Source organism: Benincasa hispida, chromosome 11 (genome assembly GCF_009727055.1).
Source record: "Benincasa hispida cultivar B227 chromosome 11, ASM972705v1, whole genome shotgun sequence".
Classification (NCBI taxonomy): Eukaryota; Viridiplantae; Streptophyta; class Magnoliopsida; order Cucurbitales; family Cucurbitaceae; genus Benincasa; species Benincasa hispida.
The window spans coordinates 13,442,750-13,461,476 of NC_052359.1; the positions used below are offsets into that span (position 1 = coordinate 13,442,750).

The 18,727-nt window shown below is 37.1% G+C and overlaps 2 protein-coding genes across 2 annotated transcripts; one reads left to right on the top strand and one right to left on the bottom strand.

Moving 5' to 3' along the window:
* Positions 1-228: 228 nt before the first annotated feature.
* Positions 229-9,239, top strand: LOC120091680 (aspartate carbamoyltransferase, chloroplastic). The gene is made up of 6 exons (XM_039049783.1): positions 229-493; positions 1,380-1,943; positions 2,017-2,156; positions 8,086-8,259; positions 8,468-8,704; positions 8,806-9,239. Exons 1-6 carry the CDS (start codon positions 280-282, stop codon positions 8,911-8,913), a joined length of 1,437 nt encoding a protein of 478 aa, XP_038905711.1. The 5' UTR covers positions 229-279; the 3' UTR covers positions 8,914-9,239.
* An 8,509-nt stretch (positions 9,240-17,748) lies between these two features.
* On the bottom strand, positions 17,749-18,261 carry LOC120090571 (circumsporozoite protein-like). Its single transcript, XM_039048299.1, has one exon. The coding sequence runs from the start codon at positions 18,259-18,261 to the stop codon at positions 17,749-17,751; it is 513 nt and encodes a 170-aa protein (XP_038904227.1).
* Positions 18,262-18,727: the final 466 nt, after the last annotated feature.

An 18,727-nucleotide genomic window follows, 5' to 3' on the forward strand; every position in this document is an offset into this window, starting at 1 on the left:
ATCCTAACTGGATATTCATTTTAATCAATTAATGACTAACCAATGATTATAAATGAATTAATGACTAATTAATTTTGATGGTTTTGTGATGGGTGAGATATTTCTAATACGATAGTGATAATGATATAACTCAATACAAAAGTATCACGTCAGCTTTAATAGGAGTCTTAACAAGGGTGTACTTTTGGAGGAAAATACATTTTGGCCCTATATTGCATACTTGGAAATGGACCACCACCACCATCACAGCATCTTTTCTTCAAAAACATCCCCTTCCCAATGCGTAACGTTTCACTGCCGCCTCTCTCTCTTGCTTTCTTTGGACCACCGCCGGCATCTTTCTTCAAAAACATCCGCTTCCAAGGTTGCGCAACGCTCCTCCGCCGCTCCTCTCTCCCTCTTCTTCGTCATTTCCTCCGTCTTTTTTCTTCTTCTTCATCACTCTCTCTCTCTCCCCTCTACTTTCTTCAGTCACTCTTCGCTTCAGTCTCAGGTAACTCTTCAGTTGTTCTTAATATTCCCTCTAAGATTGTTTGTTTACTTCAATCATTACAATTCAGCATTTCTTTTTGTATTGCTCCTTTGATTTCTGTGTTCTCTCTTCTTTTTCCTTCATTTCGTGGATTACTTGTAATGGTGTTTGGGATGTGCAGAACAATCCTCATCTGGGTCTGAATGCTGATATCTATTAGTATATATGCTTGCATTTTTTAAATTGCTGTTTATTAGAATCACAGGAAATTGGAAACATTTTGGCAGATACTGATTTGGGAATATATTGATTGTTTATTCGTCCCATCTTCTGTAAATGATATATTCTCTGCTTAATTTGAAAACCTTAGTATTGTTCCGTTTTGGTCTTCTTGGGGTGACTTCTTAGCTTTGTTTCTCTACAGACATCTCTAATAGGTTTCTAATTGAGGGTCATGGATTGACTTTCTATGTGTTTAAAACCATTTTTTAATGGGAGGGTATGCTTTGAATTGACTTTCCAAATGATTAGCAAATCATTCCAAATATGCTTACTCACTCCATAAGTTTCAGGGGCTATTGACTTGCCATCCTATTTTCTTTCATGCCTTTTGTACGAGATTCATAAGGGTAGACCCGCATAATGAGCTGAATGTTTTTGAATTTTCTTCTGGTTATTTGTTATGTTATAATAGTTTCCTGAGTCATCTTTTTACCACACTGCATGTGTTTTTTTCTGTAAGGCAGATTCAGACGTATGAAGTAATGTTTTTGTATGCTGTTGTATGAACAATAAGACTTTTTTTCCCCCCCTTCATTTTATTATTTAATAATTCTCCATTCTAGATGGTTATGTCAAAGCTGATTAAATAAGGTCCTCTGTTTTACTAAAACTCGGGCCAATACAGGATATTTTTTACTTGAAATGGCTGCTTCATCATCTCTTATGTCACACTCTTTGCAAGGGCATGCGTCCACTGAAGCAACAATAAAATGCTGTAAGGGTTATATGTATGGTAGCTTATGTTCATCCTACTCCCGGATTGGATACTCCAAGTCCAAGTTCCTAACAAGTCCTAAGTTGTCACATAATGAGAATTCATCGAAATGGGAATGTATTGAGAAACGTCCAATGAGAAATGAAATCCGGTGCGGAGCTGTGGAAATCGAGGATTCACTTTCTCCTTTTGTTAGCAAAAAGTTTGAGCTTGATGATGTGATTGAAGCTCAACAATTTGATAGAGATATTCTCAATTATATTTTTGAAGTTGCACTTGATATGGAAAAGATTGAAAAAAGTTCGTCTAAAAGCCAAATGCTCAAAGGATATCTGATGGCTACCCTGTTCTACGAGCCCTCAACTAGAACTAGGCTTTCGTTTGAATCTGCCATGAAAAGGTTAGGTGGGGAGGTATTGACAACTGAAAATGCACGGGAGTTTTCTTCAGCCGCCAAAGGAGAAACCCTTGAAGGTGATTGAATCATTTCACCTCTTCTTCACCTTCCTATAGTAGTTTACTTGTAATTTATATGCACTTGATTCAGATACCATCAGAACTGTTGAGGGCTACTCAGATATAATTGTGATGCGGCATTTTGAAAGTGGCGCTGCTAGGAAAGCTGCTGCAACAGCTAGCATTCCTATTATTAATGCTGGTGATGGTCCTGGACAACATCCAACTCAGGTTTGTCAGCACCTTTTTTAGTCCTGTAATATAATGGGTGTATGAATATGTAACATGTAAAGAGTAAAAGGATAGACCACCAATTGTATTTCATTATCAAAGAAGGAGAAATGAGGGTAATTTGGGAAAAGATGGAAGTACGTCGGTTAGGGAAGTGGGGACCACGACTAGTATAGACTCTTAGTCTATTAGGAGAATGTTTTGTTAAAAAAGGAGGAGTGGGAACAGGGGGGTTAGAAAATATTTTGGTTAGTGGTTTTGGGAACTGAAGGTTCTCTCTTGCGTGTGAGAGGAAGCAGTACATTTGTTTCTTTTCTTTGTTCTTGTAATCGTTTAGTTCATCTTGAATATAATAAAATTATTCCATCCAAATTTGGATTCTATCAAATTGGTATCAGAGCACTCACCTGGGAGTAATGGCTCAAAAACGATTTGAAGAGAAGTTGAAACGGTTAGATCAGGAGATCTCTGGTTTTCGTGTAGAGATGCAGAAACTGCCGACCATCGAGGAGAATTTAGCATTGGTTGGCTAAGAGTATCGACCGATTGAGAATGCAAGCGGAAAACCATCAGTAGATGCTCATTTCGTATGTAGCCGAAATGGCAAAAGGAAAGGCAATCTCGACAGAAGAAAAAGAGGGATTGAGGAGCGAGACGACTGAAGGATCGAATAATAATACTTCGAATGCGTTGAATAATATGGCTAAATCGGGAGTAGAAGAGTTGGTGAGTGACCGAAGCAAATTTAAGAAGGTTGAGATGTCGGTATTTAGTGGAAGTGATCCGGATTCTTGGCTATTCAGAGCTGATCGATACTTTCAGATTCACAAGTTGACGGAATCCGAGAAAATGACAGTCGCGGTGATAAGTTTTGACAGAGCCGTGTTGGATTGGTACCGGTCCAAAGAAGGAAGAGAACCATTCAAAGATTGGCAGGACCTAAAACAGAGGTTGTTAGTTCGATTTCGATCACTGAGAGAAGGATCAATATGTGGAAGATTCTTAGCAATCAGGCAAGAATCGATGGTGGAGGCGTATCGGAATCTGTTTGACAAGCTGGTGGCTCCATTACCGCATCTCTCCAGTGAAGTGTTGGAGGAGACATTTATGAATGGACTTGCTCCATGGATCAAGGCAGAGGTGGAGTGTTGGGAACCGGTCGGGTTGGCTCAGATGATGTCATTGGCCCAACGAGTTGAGGATCGTGAGAACGCACGGACTGAAGCGGGTCAGGCAAAGATATTCGGAGGTAAGGTCCAAACCCTGAATAATACTAAAATAAATAACGATGTCATGAATAAAGTAGGTAGTATCGGAGAAGTGAAAGACAGAGGGAAAACCAGTGAGTCGTTTCCGATGAGGACGATTACTCTGAGAGGGGTATCGACCAATGACAATCGGAGGGAAGGACCGTCCCGGCGATTAACAAACGCTGAATTTCAAGCGAAGAAGGAGAAGGGACTTTGTTTCAGGTGTGACGAGAGGTACATCGTGGGACATCGATGCAAGGGACGCGAACTCAGGGAGCTAAGATTGTTGGTGGTGCATGTGTCTGGAGAAGAAATGGAATTGTATGAAGAGGATGGTTTGAGAGAAGAAGTACTGTAATTGAACATGTTGACTGTGAAAGACGAAGTATTTACAGTAGTAGAACTTTCACTGAATTTAGTGGTAGGCTTGACTAATCCATGCACAATGAAGATCAAAGGGGAGATAAAGAGAGAGCTGGTGGTGATATTAATTGATTGCGGAGCAACGCACAATTTTATATCCGAAGGCTTGGCAAAGCGATTGCTCTTGGAGATTACAGAGACTACAAATTATGGAGTAGTCTTGGGGTTTGGCTCAATAGTTAAGGGGAAAGGACTGTGTAAGAATGTGGAGATCGAGATCAGCGAATGGAGGGTGAAGGATAGTTTCTTACCATTAGAGCTTGGAGGAGTGGACGTAATTTTGGGCATGCAATGGTTTCATTCGTTAGGAAAAACAAAAGTGGATTGGTGAAACTTAACAATGACCTTCGATCATGAGAATCGTAAGGTAACTCTTCAGTGTGACCCGAGTTTGACAAAAGCGAGAGTAAGTTTGAAGAGCATGATAAAGTCGTGGACAGAGGAGGATCAAGGATTCTTAGTGGAGTGTCGAATGATGGAAGGAGGCATGTTGATGGTTGAGTGGTATGGAATAGAGGAAGTCTATACCATTTCGGAATCAATACCTACTCTGTTGAATAAATATGAAGATATGTTTGAATGGCCAGAGGAATTACTTCCACGCAGAAGTATTGAGCATCACATACACTTGAAGGAGGGGACGAATCCAATTAATGTTAGGCTGTATCGTTATGCTTATCATCAGAAAGCTGAAATGGAAAAGTTAGTGGAGGAGATGTTAGAATCGGGAATTATCAGGCCAAGCACAAGTCCGTATTCGAGCCCCGTATTGTTGGTTAGAGAGAAGGATGGGGGCTGGCGGTTTTGTGTCGACTACAGAGCTCTCAATAATGCAACCATTCCAGACAAATTTCCAATTCCAGTGGTAGAAAAATTGTTTGATGAATTAAATGGAGCTGAGTTATTCTCTAAGTTGGATCTGAAGTTGGGCTATCATCACATAAGGATGCATCTGAGGGACATCGAGAAGACTGCTTTTAGAACTCACGAAGGTCATTACGAGTTTTTGGTAATGCCTTTCGGGTTAACCAATGCTCCCTCCACTTTTCAGGCCTTGATGAATACCATTTTCAAACCGTATCTATGACACTTTGTTTTAGTATTCTTCGATGACATTTTTTGGTGTACAATAAGAGTTTGGAAGAACATTTGTAGCATTTGGAAGTAGTGTTATCTGTTCTGAGGGAGAACCGCAATAAGTGCCAGTTTGCTAAAGAGCGCGTGGAGTATCTGGGGCATATAATCTCGGGGAAGGGAGTGGAGGTGGACCCAGAGAAGGTACGGTCTATCTTGGAATGCCCAACACCCCAAACTATCAAGGAGATACGGGGATTCTTGGGACTGTCGGGGTATTATTGGCAATTCGTGCAAAATTATGGGAGTATTGCAGCTCCGTTGACTCAAGTATTAAAAGGAGGGGCGTTCCGGTCGTCGGGGGAGGCTCAGAAGGCATTCGAGAAGTTAAAAAATGCTATGACGACGCTGTCGGTACTCGCATTACCAAACTTTAGTTTGCCTTTTGAAGTAGAGACTGATGCTTCAAGATATGGGATCGAAGTTGTATTGGTGCAACAGAAACGACCGATTGCTTTCTATAGTCACACCTTGTCAATGAGAGACCGAGCCAAGCCAGTATATGAAAGGGAGCTATCGGCTGTAGTAATGGCTGTGCAAAGGTGGAGGCCATATTTGTTAGGGAGGAGATTCATGATCACAATAGATCAAAAGGCTTTGAAATTTCTATGGGAGCAAAGAACCATTCAACCATGGCATCAGAAATGGGTTGCAAAGTTCCTGGGGTATGATTTTGAAGTAATCTACTGTTTGGGACTGGAAAATGGGGTAGCTGATGCGTTGTCTCGGGTAGAATCCAATGTCCAACTCGCAAACTTGACAACTCCCACATTGATAGACATGGTAGTCATCCAAAGGGAGGTGGAATAGGATGACAGATTACAACGTACCAAAACTAGAGTACTACAGAAAGAAGGGGGAGTTCAGGATTTCTCTTTACATCAAGGAGAGCTGAAGTACAGAGGGAGGTTAGTTCTATCTAGCACATCCATTTTAATCCCTACTATTTTGCACACGTATCATGATTCTGTTTTCGGTGGACATTCTGGCTTTCTGAGGACTTATAAACGATTATCTGGAGAATTGTATTGGGAGGATATGAAAAGGGACGTTAAAAAATATGTGGAGGAATGTATGGTTTGCCAAAGGAACAAAACTCTAGCTTTGTCTTCAACAGGTTTGTTGATGCCACTAATAATTCCTGATGTTGTGTGGGCTGATATATCAATGGATTTTATAGAAGGATTACCTAAGGCCAAGGGTCATGATGTAATCTTAGTGGTGGTGGATAGATTGAGTGAGTATGCTCATTTTATGGTCTTAAAGCATCCCTTGAGTGCTGAAGTCATAGCTAATGTATTTTGTAGAGAAGTAGTTAAGCTACATGGGATTCCAAAGTCCATTGTTTCGGATCGAGACAAGGTGTTTGTGAGTCATTTTTGGCAGGAACTCTTTCGACTCTCGGGTACCAAACTCCATCGGAGTACAGCTTATCATCTCCAATCGGATGGTCAGACTGAGGTAGTCAATTGCAGTGTGGAGATGTATTTATTAGTATAATACCACGTATAATGCATCGACCGACATGACCCCTTTTCAAATTGTATATGGATGACTACCTCCACCTTTGATTTATTATGGTGATAGTTATACTTCGAATGCTACTTTAGACCAGCAGTTGAGAGATAGAGATGAGGCCTTACGAGTTCTCAAGGAGCATTTACGAGTGGATCAAGACAAGATGAAGAAGTATGCTGATAAGAAGAGAAGGGATGTGGAATTTCAGGTAGGGGATTGGGTCTTATTGAAGCTTCAACCTTATCGTCAAATTTCGGTACGACAATAGAGGTATGCCAAGTTGTCTCCTAAGTACTTTGGGCCGTATCAAATCATTGAAAGGATTGGAATGGTCGCCTATAAGTTGGAACTTCCCTCTATTGCAGCTATACATCCTGTCTTTCACGTATCCCAGCTGAAGAAAATGGTGGGGCAGCAACGTGAAAACCAAATGGTGGATCCATTGGTGACTGAGAACCATAAATGGCTGACTGAACCAGAGGAGGTGTTGGGTTATCGCCCTCACTCTTCGCAAAAGGGACGGGAGATTTTGGTGAAATGGAAGGGATTGCCGAGGCATAAGGCAACGTGGGAGATAGTGGCTGATTTCCAGAAGCAATTTCCGACTTTTTACCTTGAGGACAAGGTAAATGTGGAGGAGGGAGGTAATGATAGACCACCAATCATATTTCAGTATCAAAGAAGGAGAAATAAGGGTAATTTGGGAAAAGATGGAAGTACGTCGGTTAGGGAAGTGGGGACCATGACTAGCAGAGACTCTTAGTCTGTTAGGAGAATGTTTTGTTAAAAAAGGGGGAGCGGGAACAGGGGGGTTAGAAAATATTTTGGTTAGTGGTTTTGGAACTGAAGCTTCTCTCTCACGTGTGAGAGGAAGCAGTGCATTTGTTTCTTTTCTCTGTTCTTGTAATCGTTTATATCGTGAATATAATAAAATTCTTCCATCCAAGTTTGGATTCTATCAGAGTAAATAGTAAGGAAGCATTGTAAACATTGATTATTGGTAACAAAGTAAAAAATGAGCGGTAGAAATTTGAAAGCGGAATGTTCATTTGAGAGGATTTTGATGCCCATAATTTTCACTGAATTTTCAATCGCCCTCACCAGAAAATTCAACTTTGATGAATTACTGATTCCATACCCCTCTTCTCATTCATTAAGCAATATAAATAGTATCCATAGTACTTCTTGCAAAATGATTAAAGAATTGATTAAAAATGAGCAACCAACCATTCACAACATGCCGTAACTCTCAATTGTTACATGCACATTACCAAGAATAGTATTTGTCATAAATATATGGCCACTATTTGGTTGCTTTTGCTGAATTTCGTACAAAAATTCAAACAAGTAATTTGAATGTTAGTCTTTCAATGCGTTTGATTCCAATGATTACCATGAATATAATTAAAAAAAAGAGATATTAAACTTATTTTGAGGGTCATTAAAAAGATATAAAAAAGTTAAGTACGGGTCCAGACTCTAGAGCTTCTTTTGCTTAGCTTTGCGAGAACTTGAAAATAATCCTGTTGGTAATCTTCTGCTATGATGGATATCTCTGTCTACTTTTTTTTTTGAAACCCTTGACCTTGTTCTGGTTCTGGCAGGCTCTTCTAGATGTATATACTATTCAGAGAGAGATAGGAAAACTTGATGGAATTAAAGTCGGACTCGTGGGAGATCTTGCCAATGGGAGAACTGTACGGTCACTTGCATATTTGCTCGCCAAGTATCAAGATGTGAAAATATACTTTGTCTCTCCAGATGTTGTGAAAATGAAGGTAAGTTTTAAAGCAAAAATATAACATTACTGCCTATTGAATGAAATTCTTTGTTGTGCCATGATATTGGGAAACAATTTTTGGAGACTGGATAAACTGACTATGCTATTACTTGTTGCTATTTTAAAGTAAATTGGAGAAGCCAAAACGTATAAAGTAACTGGTTACTTTGAAATCTTCCAACTGTTGAACTTGTTTGTTTATCTAGGATGATATAAAAGACTACTTGACATCACAAGATGTAAAATGGGAAGAATGTGACAACTTGATGGAAGTTGCGTCTGAGTGTGATGTGGTATATCAAACTCGTATTCAACGGGAAAGATTTGGAGAGAGGATTGATCTTTATGAACAAGCTAGAGGCAAGTACATTGTGGATAAAAATGTGTTAAAAGTGATGCAGAGACATGCTGTGGTCATGCACCCCCTCCCTAGGCTTGATGAGGTAACAAGCATGAATCATAAGCATTTTCAAATGTTAATCTTTAATAGGCAAATACATGTGGTGACTACGAGTCTACAAGTAACTTATTCATTATTTTGCAGATCACTGTTGATGTAGATGAGGATCCAAGGGCTGCCTACTTCCGACAAGCGAAGAACGGTCTCTATATTCGGATGGCCCTCGTGAAACTCTTGCTTCTTGGTTGGTGAAGAATGCTACCTTTTCTAAATTTTGCATTTTAAGCATGCTTTAGTTTTACAGGATGATTCTGTTTAAACAAATTACCATGGTTAGAACGTGGCAGTACCACCATGGGTTTTAAGTTTGCTACCAGGTGAATAGCTTGATCCTGTTTGCTAGGGAGAAATGCTAGTTCAATTTGCTGAGTTTTTCAGTTTAAGGATAGCTAGAATGTTGTTGCAATATTAAAGGGTCTGTTTAACCATGTTTCCGTTTACTATTTTCTGTTCCGTTTCTATTTGTTACTTATATTTAAAATTGGGCAGAATTAAAAGAAAAAAGAATGGTTACAAAACATATTCATTATTTCTAATTCTTAAGAAAGAGGGAACAAGAAAAATGGAGAACGGGAAACAAAAATGTTATGAAACGGCCCGAAGTTACTGTAGTCATTTCTCTCCTGGGAGTTCTCTGATCCATCATTCTTTTGTAGAAAGTCGTGAATGATAATTGTCTAATTCTAAGTCTTTATTCTTTTGAGCTCAAACAGGAAAATAAATGGTATGTATTTATTGGTTTCCTTGTTACAGCTTACTTTTTATATTTATATATGTTATTTTACTTTTTCGAATATTTTAATATTTTATTTTACATCTTATTTAAATTTTATAACTAGGAAAATTATTTGTACTTTTAGTTCTTTTTTTCAACAAATTATACGTACTTATGTCTGAAAAACAAATCATTGAAGGGGTGTGTCAAATTTAATTTAAAACTTTTAATCTTATCAATTCAAACTTCAAACTCAAACTTGGTATATTGTATTAATTTTATCAACTTTCAATTCAATTTAAACCGCATATTTGAGTAAGAGTATCAATTTATACTTTTGATTAAGTCTCTGATTCAATCTCTATTAGAAAGAGGTCAATTGGTCAAGGTCGAGCATCTTAGTTTAGGCCTTGGTCCACAGACTAATCTCTTCCCATAGGCTCGTTTTAGACTTGAATTTTGTCATCTCTTTGGTCTTGTTGCCTATGATCTCATTATTTGTTGATTATGCCATTTAGTCTAAATTGCCTACGACATTAGCCGTTACTCCAAAATTGGGGATTGTGGTTTCAACTATCTATCGTTGTGGGTTGAATTCTCAAATATATTTTTGAGTTTGAGTTGTGGGCTCCACATAAGATGTTGCTTCCTTTTTTTTACTTAATGATACGAGGAATCTCTTGTTTCTAAGTTTGTCCACTATTGCCATCAGGGTCGCCCCGTTGGTGTAACCTACAATGTCTAAGGCTTAATTGCTGTTTTATATGGGCATGTCCGGTTCGATTTAGTCCAGTTTTAGATAAAACCATCAGCCAAATCAAAACTCTCAGTTCTTTAAGTTTTTCAATCGAAAAAACCGAGTCCTCTTCAGTTCCTGCTCAAAATTGAACCAATTAAATTTGGTTAACTCTCAGTTCAGTTCATTTTAACCATTTATTCTTGAGAAATAAGAAAAATAAGAAGTGGCGCTTGAGGATGTTCACTGTCAACGGGGAGATCGAGGTTTTTACGGCCACGAGCAAGAAGAAAGCAAAAGAGAGGGAGGAAAGAACAAACTATTATGGTTAAAACCACTATCATGCTACAATCGCCATGTCGTCTCCCTTCTACCGTTAGTAGTGTTAACGTATTTTATTATTATCATTATTTATCCTAAGGGTAGATTATTTGTCCTACTTGTATAAACCTCATTAGTGTGTATCATTTAGTACTTTTGATTGATAAGAAAATCCTATTTTTCTCTCTAATTTTACGATATCAGACCAAAAATTGGTAGGTACAATTTGAGGTTTGAGAGTTGGTTGGGCTTCGATCAGATTGATTTACAACTTCGGTAATTGATTTGGGTTTTGGATTTTGATATTGGAATAATCAGGTAAATAGCAGTAATTACACTATCATTTAGAAAAATTGTAAAAGGCGGAGTAGTTTTGAATTATAGCAAAATGCATGGAGATCACGTGAGTCAAACTTTTGAAAATCCTAAAATACCTTTATCGTCTCTTTTAATTGTAGTGTAATTAATTCGACATCTGTATTAATGAGATTGTAATTAATTGAACTATATATTATGCTAACTAACTTGATTATTTCAAGCGGATAATTATCCTTAAATCTTGCGATTTTAGCAGTTGTTATGAATTTATGTAACAAATTTAATACTTATTTTGAATTTTTAAATCTCTTACAACAACTAATTTTAAAATCTTCATCTGAAATTTAAATTATCATACTATATTAATTATCCCAACTGAAATTTATTGTTTTTATTATACTTTCTATTACACTTAATCAAGATTCATAGTTTTAAAATACTTTTGAACATTATAATTATTATCCTTTTGTTTCAAATATAAAATATTAGAATACAACACGTAGCCCTAGCTTTCTTCCTCATCTCGATGTTTTCTTCTTATGGCTGTTAAACGATTAAGAGTTTTGTTCAACGGTAAGTTAAACAATTAAGAGTTTTGTTCAACGGTAAGTGAGATGAAAATAACTACTATCATGACTTCCGATTTATAGAAGTTTCTGTTGCTTCAAACACATCTTTTAAACATCTTGTCGATCTAATCTAATCTAAGGTTTTTCCAACATTTGAATGTAGTATTTCTCGGTTAACAATGTATCAGGATGGCTGCAGAAATCCTAATGTGATTAGAATCGTGGAAGACAAAGATGTGAAATTCTAATGTGATTAGAATTGTGGAAGACAATTGACGACAAGTTTACTTTGCAGGATGAAAGACTTTCCAAAGTGATTCCTAGCATATAGACGGTGTTGATATTAACCTGTTTGCCTTGGGGTCTTATACCCACTTTGACTGATTCAATCAAGGAAGGATGTACCATTCTGAATATTGTTTGTTTCTCTTCTATTCATCAGATCTACATGATTGACATTAACACCACATCATAATTTGTTAGTAATTTTAATTGACAATTTTTAATTGGGATTTTCATACTCTAATCTAAATCAGTTTCTTTTTTTCATGAATGCAACTATTTAGATAAAGTTTTTATTAGTCCAACCCTCACATTCAAAACTAATATTTTAGTCTAGAACCAAGAAAAAGTATTGTTACAAAATTTTGGGTAAGTTCAAAGATGGTTTGGTTGAGTGACTTTCAATTATAGTGTATTTGTTTTTAAGTTTAGTGTATTTATTGGGGCTTGGAAACTAATTATTATGTATTTGTAGGTCACATAAATATCTCATTGGAAATATCACAAAAAACTTTCAAAAGATTTTTGATGACTACAAAACCTTCACCTGAATTATAGTGTAACAATTTTTCTTTAACCCTAAAATGTCCCCATCAGAATTTTGAGTAGAGTGGAGGAAATTATGGTTGCAATGATAGATTCAGAAACAATAAATTCACAATCACACCATTGTTGGCCGAGGAACTGATTTTGGAGAGAAAAATGGCGGTAACTTGGTTAGAGAAGAGGTCGGTGTAGAGCCTAGCCCACCAATAGTCTCTAGATGTTAGTTTTAATTACAATATAATTAGGAATATTTCTTAAAGTCAATTGCAATCTTGGGTAGTTTAGAATTTTATAAATTAGTTTATTTATTTTTTAATTTATTTACCACTTTTGTGAATGAATTGATGATTTGCTATTTTTATAAATGAAAAGTTAAAATCCGCTATTCTTCTCGTTAGTCCTTTAATATTTCATTTGTTATTTAAATTGATTTCATGTTCGACTGATTGGTGTGGAGGCAACCTTCGGCTGTACATGAAACTTAAAAAAAAAAAAAAAAAAATTGGGAATCAACTTTTTGTGAGTGACGGCAATTTTTTGCAGTATATGAGAAGAATTGAAATTCAATTCAATATTTGGCAAACTTGAATTGAATTGAATTCAATTTTTGGCAATCTCAAGTTCAATTTTGGCAAAATTGATTTTAGGTTGTCGTGGCGGCAAGCAATTCGGCAAAAAGAATTGAATTGACAATCAATTCAATTTTGTTTAATTGTTCAGATTAATTGTAGATTTGCTTTTTAATTTTCGAATCTTCAGCAAAAGAAGATAGTAAAGTTTTGGTTTGAGAATTTGATTTGATTGATCGTATTTTGTTCGACTTTAGTTGATTTTGTTATTTGAGATTTCATATCATTGTCATGTCGAATCGTAAGGATGATTCTCTGCCGTCAATTAGTATACAATGATAAAAATTATTTGTATTGAAGTTATGTTATGAAGAATTTCTTGCGAGGGAAATCAATGTGGAACTATGTTACAGGTGTGTGAACGAAACTTATGGATGATAGGGCTACTGATTATGCTTCATTATTAGAAGTTTGGGAGATCAATAATTTAAAGATCATTACACGGATTAATAATTATATTATACATTCTATTGGTGTCTAGTTGGCAAAAATATGAGACTGATAAAAAGATTTTGAGATAATTAGGCTAGGTTGTACGCCCAATCTAACTTTTCCAAACAATATCAATTGGAGATGGATATTCATGCGCTTCAACAAAATGATATGAGTATTCAAGAGTTTTATTCTTCTATGTTAGAATTATTGGATCAATTGGCATTGACCGAATCTTCAGAATTGAGTACCGTTGAAGCCTATATCACTCGAAAGGATGCTCAGCACCTAGTTCAGTTTCTTATGACTTTTTGTTTTGAATTTGAGGGATTGCATGGGACAATCCTACATTGTAATCCTCTCACTTCCATTGATTTAGTGGTTAGTGATCTTTTAGCAGAGGAGATTCGTCTTATGTCTCAATGTGATATGAAAATTACCCCACCTCCAAGTCCATCTATTTTGTTTTTGTAGTTCCACAACGATCTTTGACTGGAAATCAAAATAGGCCATCTTCTAAAGTCTCCTCTGATGAGTGTGCATTTTGCAAATGAAAGGGTCAACGAAATGCTCCAAGTCCCATTTTGTTGATTAAAGGAAAATGGTAGTAACAACAACGACAACCACTATAACAAACAACATTGTTCATCACAACAACCACTATCGATGTCATCACAAAATACTCAATGGACATATCAAACACGTCAGTCCAACAATAGAGTGGTTGCTCCATCTGTGGATCCTTACATGTTTGAACAATTTCAGCAGTTTCTCAGTTCACAGCTTCATGCTATGTCAGCCTCATCTCATAAAGGTTTGGCCTCATCAAGTACCTTAGGTATAGATTCTTCTTTATGGGTCTTGGATTAAGGTCCCTCTCATCATATGTCGCCTCATTTGTCTTCTTTTGTTTCTTTATCTCCCTATTATTTGATGTCAATTGTGGGTGCGGATGGTAGCCTTATGCCATTAGTAGGTATTGGTTTAATCGTTACATCTCTCGTGTCTCTCTCTGATGTCTATTAGATTCCTAATCTTACTTTAAACCTTGTATCTGTTAATCAATTACGTGAATTTGGATATTTAGTCTCTTTTTCTTCTTTTACTAGTTCGATACAGGATCCACAATTTTAGAAGGTAATTGGGACAGACCATAAGCAAGGGGGAGTCTATGTTCTAGATCAACTCAAAGTATTAGATGATGTTACAACTTCTAGTGTGGATCCGTCATCTTTTACTTTGAGTCCTTCATCTTCCATTTCATATTTATGGCATTCTCGTTTAGGTCATATTTCTGCATCTTGATTACAGTTTTTGGCATCTATAAGAGTTTTAGGACATCTAGACAGTCATGATATCTCTGATTATAGTGGTTGTAAATTGGCAAAATTTCCAGCCTTACCTTTTAATAAAAGTGTTTCTTGTGCATTCTAATGTGTAGTCTTTCTCTTGTTCCTACAAAAGGGGCTCTGGATATTATGTTTCCTTCATTGATGATTGCATTCATTATTCTTGGGTTTATCTTATGAATTGTAGGTCTGATTATCTTGTAATTTAAAATTTTTTTTAGAGCTCTTATGAAAACTCAACATTCAGCTGTCATAAAGTGCTTTCATAGTGATTTGAGGGGGTGAATATACATCTAAAGATTTTTTTTTCAATTACTTGCTTTGGATGGGACCTGATGCGCTCTCACCATGTGATGAAATAGATGTTAAATGTTGGGTTTTAACGCACTGTTTTAGATAGCCGAACCTAAGTACAAGTTCAACTAGAGTCTTGGTAAGTCCAGGGTTGAACTCAGAGATTGCTTTATAAGTATGCGATGAAAACCAATGCTTCGATCTTGACGAAATTGGAATACTAATCAGATGATTGATTTTGATGCTAGTCTAATGCTTTATGTGTGATAGGATTTACACTTCAAGTGAAATAGTATATGCGATAGGTGTGAAATACAGATGTGTGATGGTAAGGTTCAGAAAAATATTCACTAACATTCCCTAAGCAAATATATGAATCACGCTTCAAGCAGTGCACTCGAAATTATAACTAATATCTCTTAGTGTACATAGCCGCAATATCCTATCTCTAGGATGCATGCGATGAGTGTATATTGCAAAAGATTTTACTTTATTTCTAAAGAACCTCTCTTCTTGCTTTATGAGTTCTAAATCTCTAGCTCTTTTGAACCTAGATTTAATCTACTTAGAGTAAGCTCTCGAGTTATCCAAGTATTTCAATAGGCAAACATAAAATATGTAAAACATATGGTTTAAATATTGCTTAGTTCATGTTAGCAAAATGCTTCTCAACCTATAAATAGTTTAGTTGCTCATAATAAAAATAGAAAAGATGGATAAAAGATGAAATGAGTATGCATTAATATTGAATAAATAGGTCTTTCAACGTTTAAACAATACAAATACACTTAAGACAAGAAATAGGGATAGTGAGTCAAGCCATGGTGCACAATTTTTTGCTTCCTTCGACTTTGTTAATGGCTGCTTCACTGTAAGTGTTGAAAGATGGAGTTCCTCTTCTACTTCAAAGGGAAACTGAAGCTCTCACTAAGATTTTTGAATGGTTGTAAGAGGAGAATTTTCGATAGAGTTTCCTCTAAAAGTTCGGTATATTTTTGCATGGCGATTTCATGGCTATTTATAGGCGTCCGAAGGTAGCTTTTCTTCTCTCACTCATCATTGTGTTGATAAGGTGCATTAAATTCCATACCTTGATACGCTGCTTATTACGCGTCAGAAATTCATTGGTTCTGCAGTGAAGCTTTCTTATCAGCTACCAACTCAATCTTTGATTTGACCTCTACCGCCCACATGTCATGTCATATCTCATCGCTAGAATCACCGAGATGGCCAACTATACGATCTTATATTGGCATTGAAAGTTCTCATGCGATCACATCGGCAAACTTTCTGCATTTAAACAAAGTGTTTTTCAGCTTAAAATAGACAAATTAGGCATTGTGTGTGTATGTGATCACATGATACAATTATTTCTATGAGTTCCTTAGTAAGTTGTCGCATCTTCAGAGTCTTTTCCTAATTTTTTAGATAAAAGAGACAGAATAACTTGTATTTCTACAAGTTATCACACCCCAAAATTTAAAACAATGCTTGTTCTCAAGCATATACTTAAGACTCTTAATAAATCTCGATCGCTTTGTCACATCGACTAGACCTCTCAAAGTGTTTTCAACTCAATCTGCTAGACCAAAGCATTCCTGAGTTTTACTCTTCTATCTATGAAAATATTTCTAGTCTTAAGATGCTGTAAGCTTATTCTTCAAAAATCCCTTACTCATTTCCAAAGCTATCTTATATTTCATTTTTCAGGAATGGGCTTTGGGTTTGAGATTTTTCAAAACAAGATAAAATTCTCCTTGGTATATTAGTTAGGTCCAATCTTATGCTGATCCGAGCATCTCATCTTCGTTTTGCCTTCCCCCACAGGGATCATGCGGACATCCAACTATGAGCAAGGTGCTCTTTTCAGACTTAGCTCATGCCTTGCAATTTTTTTTTGATATGGCAGTGGTGTTGCGATCAATTATTTCTTGCGTTGATCATGATTCCCACCTTCGTTTTGGCTTGCCCCCACTGGTGGTACGTGGACATCCAACTATGAGCAAGATCTGATTTCAATGCTTCTTTCTTCTTCTTCTTCTTCTTCTTCTTTTTTTTTTTTGAATAAAGATCAAGGAGATTTAGGCGATTAAAAAAAAAAATTAAACGCTTTAAGATCAAACCTTCCACCCCCAAATTTAGAGAGCAACAAGGTTCTCATTGCTGAAAATTGAATTGTGCGATGGAGTCAGAAAGATATCGCAAAAGAGGTTTGAAGTAAAGCTTGCACACATACTAAATCCAAGAAATGTTTCCTAAGGAAAAATCCTAAAACTTAATACTAACACCAGTCGAGCTACTTATTGCATTGATACACGGTATCATCATTGAGGTCTTTATTGGAACGTAACAAAACAAAAGGAAAATTAAGCGATCAAAAGTATAAACAAGATACAAACAGAAAGAAAAGGCAAGGAAAAGTGGGCAAACGCATAAGAGTTCATAAATTTCAATTGATAATTCGATAAATGATTACAAAGAAAGAAAAGTTGAAAACAAAAACACCCCCAAATTTAATTTTCTCCTGCATGATTGTTGTTTTGCTCTTGTGCTGGATCTTCATCTGGGAATTGTAAAGGAGCTTGGAGATGCAACGGAACAGATGGTCCTACCACGAGGTGAGCAACGTCATCCTGAAAGAACTGAATCGTAAAATGGAATTGCTCATGCTAGCTTTGCGTCTGTTGCAGAATGAAGTCGCGCGTCACACTTTGTTGGCCTTGAACAAATTCCCTTAACTCTTTTTGTTCCCTAACGAGTTCTTCTTGCTTTCGCCCCAGATCATTCATCTGTGTTGTAAGTGATTGTTGTTGCCGCAATAGCTCATCAAGACCTCCTAAGATTGGTTCTCGGAGGTCATCGTGAAGGAATTTGTACCATTCATCGTCAGAGTCAATTTCCTCTGGAGCGTTGGTGTCATCGCACTGGATTCCTTCGTTGGTCTGACGCTCACTAGCTCGCCAATGCTTGATCTGCCACCTATTTCTAGTGTAGGCATTGGCAAGCTTGGGTCATTAGTCGTGGTACGTGGTGGACTAGATTTGGATTTAGGGGAGGGTGGTGGTGTTGGTAATCTTGATGCGATGGGAGAGATAGGAAGAGGGTAATCTTCAGGAGTAGGGGGCTTCTCAAAGGCTGGAGGGCGCTTGTTGAGATCAACACTCAGCCTAAGAGACTCCTTATGATCATCATTTTTGTTAGAGGGAGAGTTTTCTCTAGGTTGAGGTGGCGGGGTTTGGCTTTTGCGAGAAGGGGACCTTTCTTCTTGGGGTGACGCAATCACCTTTTCTTCAAATCTTGGGGAAATGGTCACCTTCCGCTTTTTCTGTTGAGAGGGCTCGGGAAGCATTTGGCTTTACTAGGGTCGTTGCTTAGTTTGTTATTTCAGTTGGCTCTCAGTTTGAGCTGGCAGTCTCATAAAGCGGTGGAAGGAATTACTTGTAAGAGTACTTTTGACTTCAACATCCTCCTCCTCCTTAAACCAGCCTTGTGCAACGCATAGCTTTGTGACTAGCGACATGAAGAACAACTGCCCCTTTGGTCTTGAGAAGAATGACCATTTGATCTACAATAAGGCGACCAACATTGATTGGAATTAGCCGTATGATTCAAAATATGACCATCATTCTATCTCTTGAGACCAAGCGATTGTGCATCGTTGGGAACAACTTTCTCTTGACGAAGTATAACCACACATTTTTTTCGGGCATTAAGCTATGTTGTGACAATGTCTTAACCCTTTTTGCCAAAGTGGTCCATTTTATTCTAGGTAGTACGACCACTTTCAACGCCTCTCTTTGTTCTTCTGATGTTGG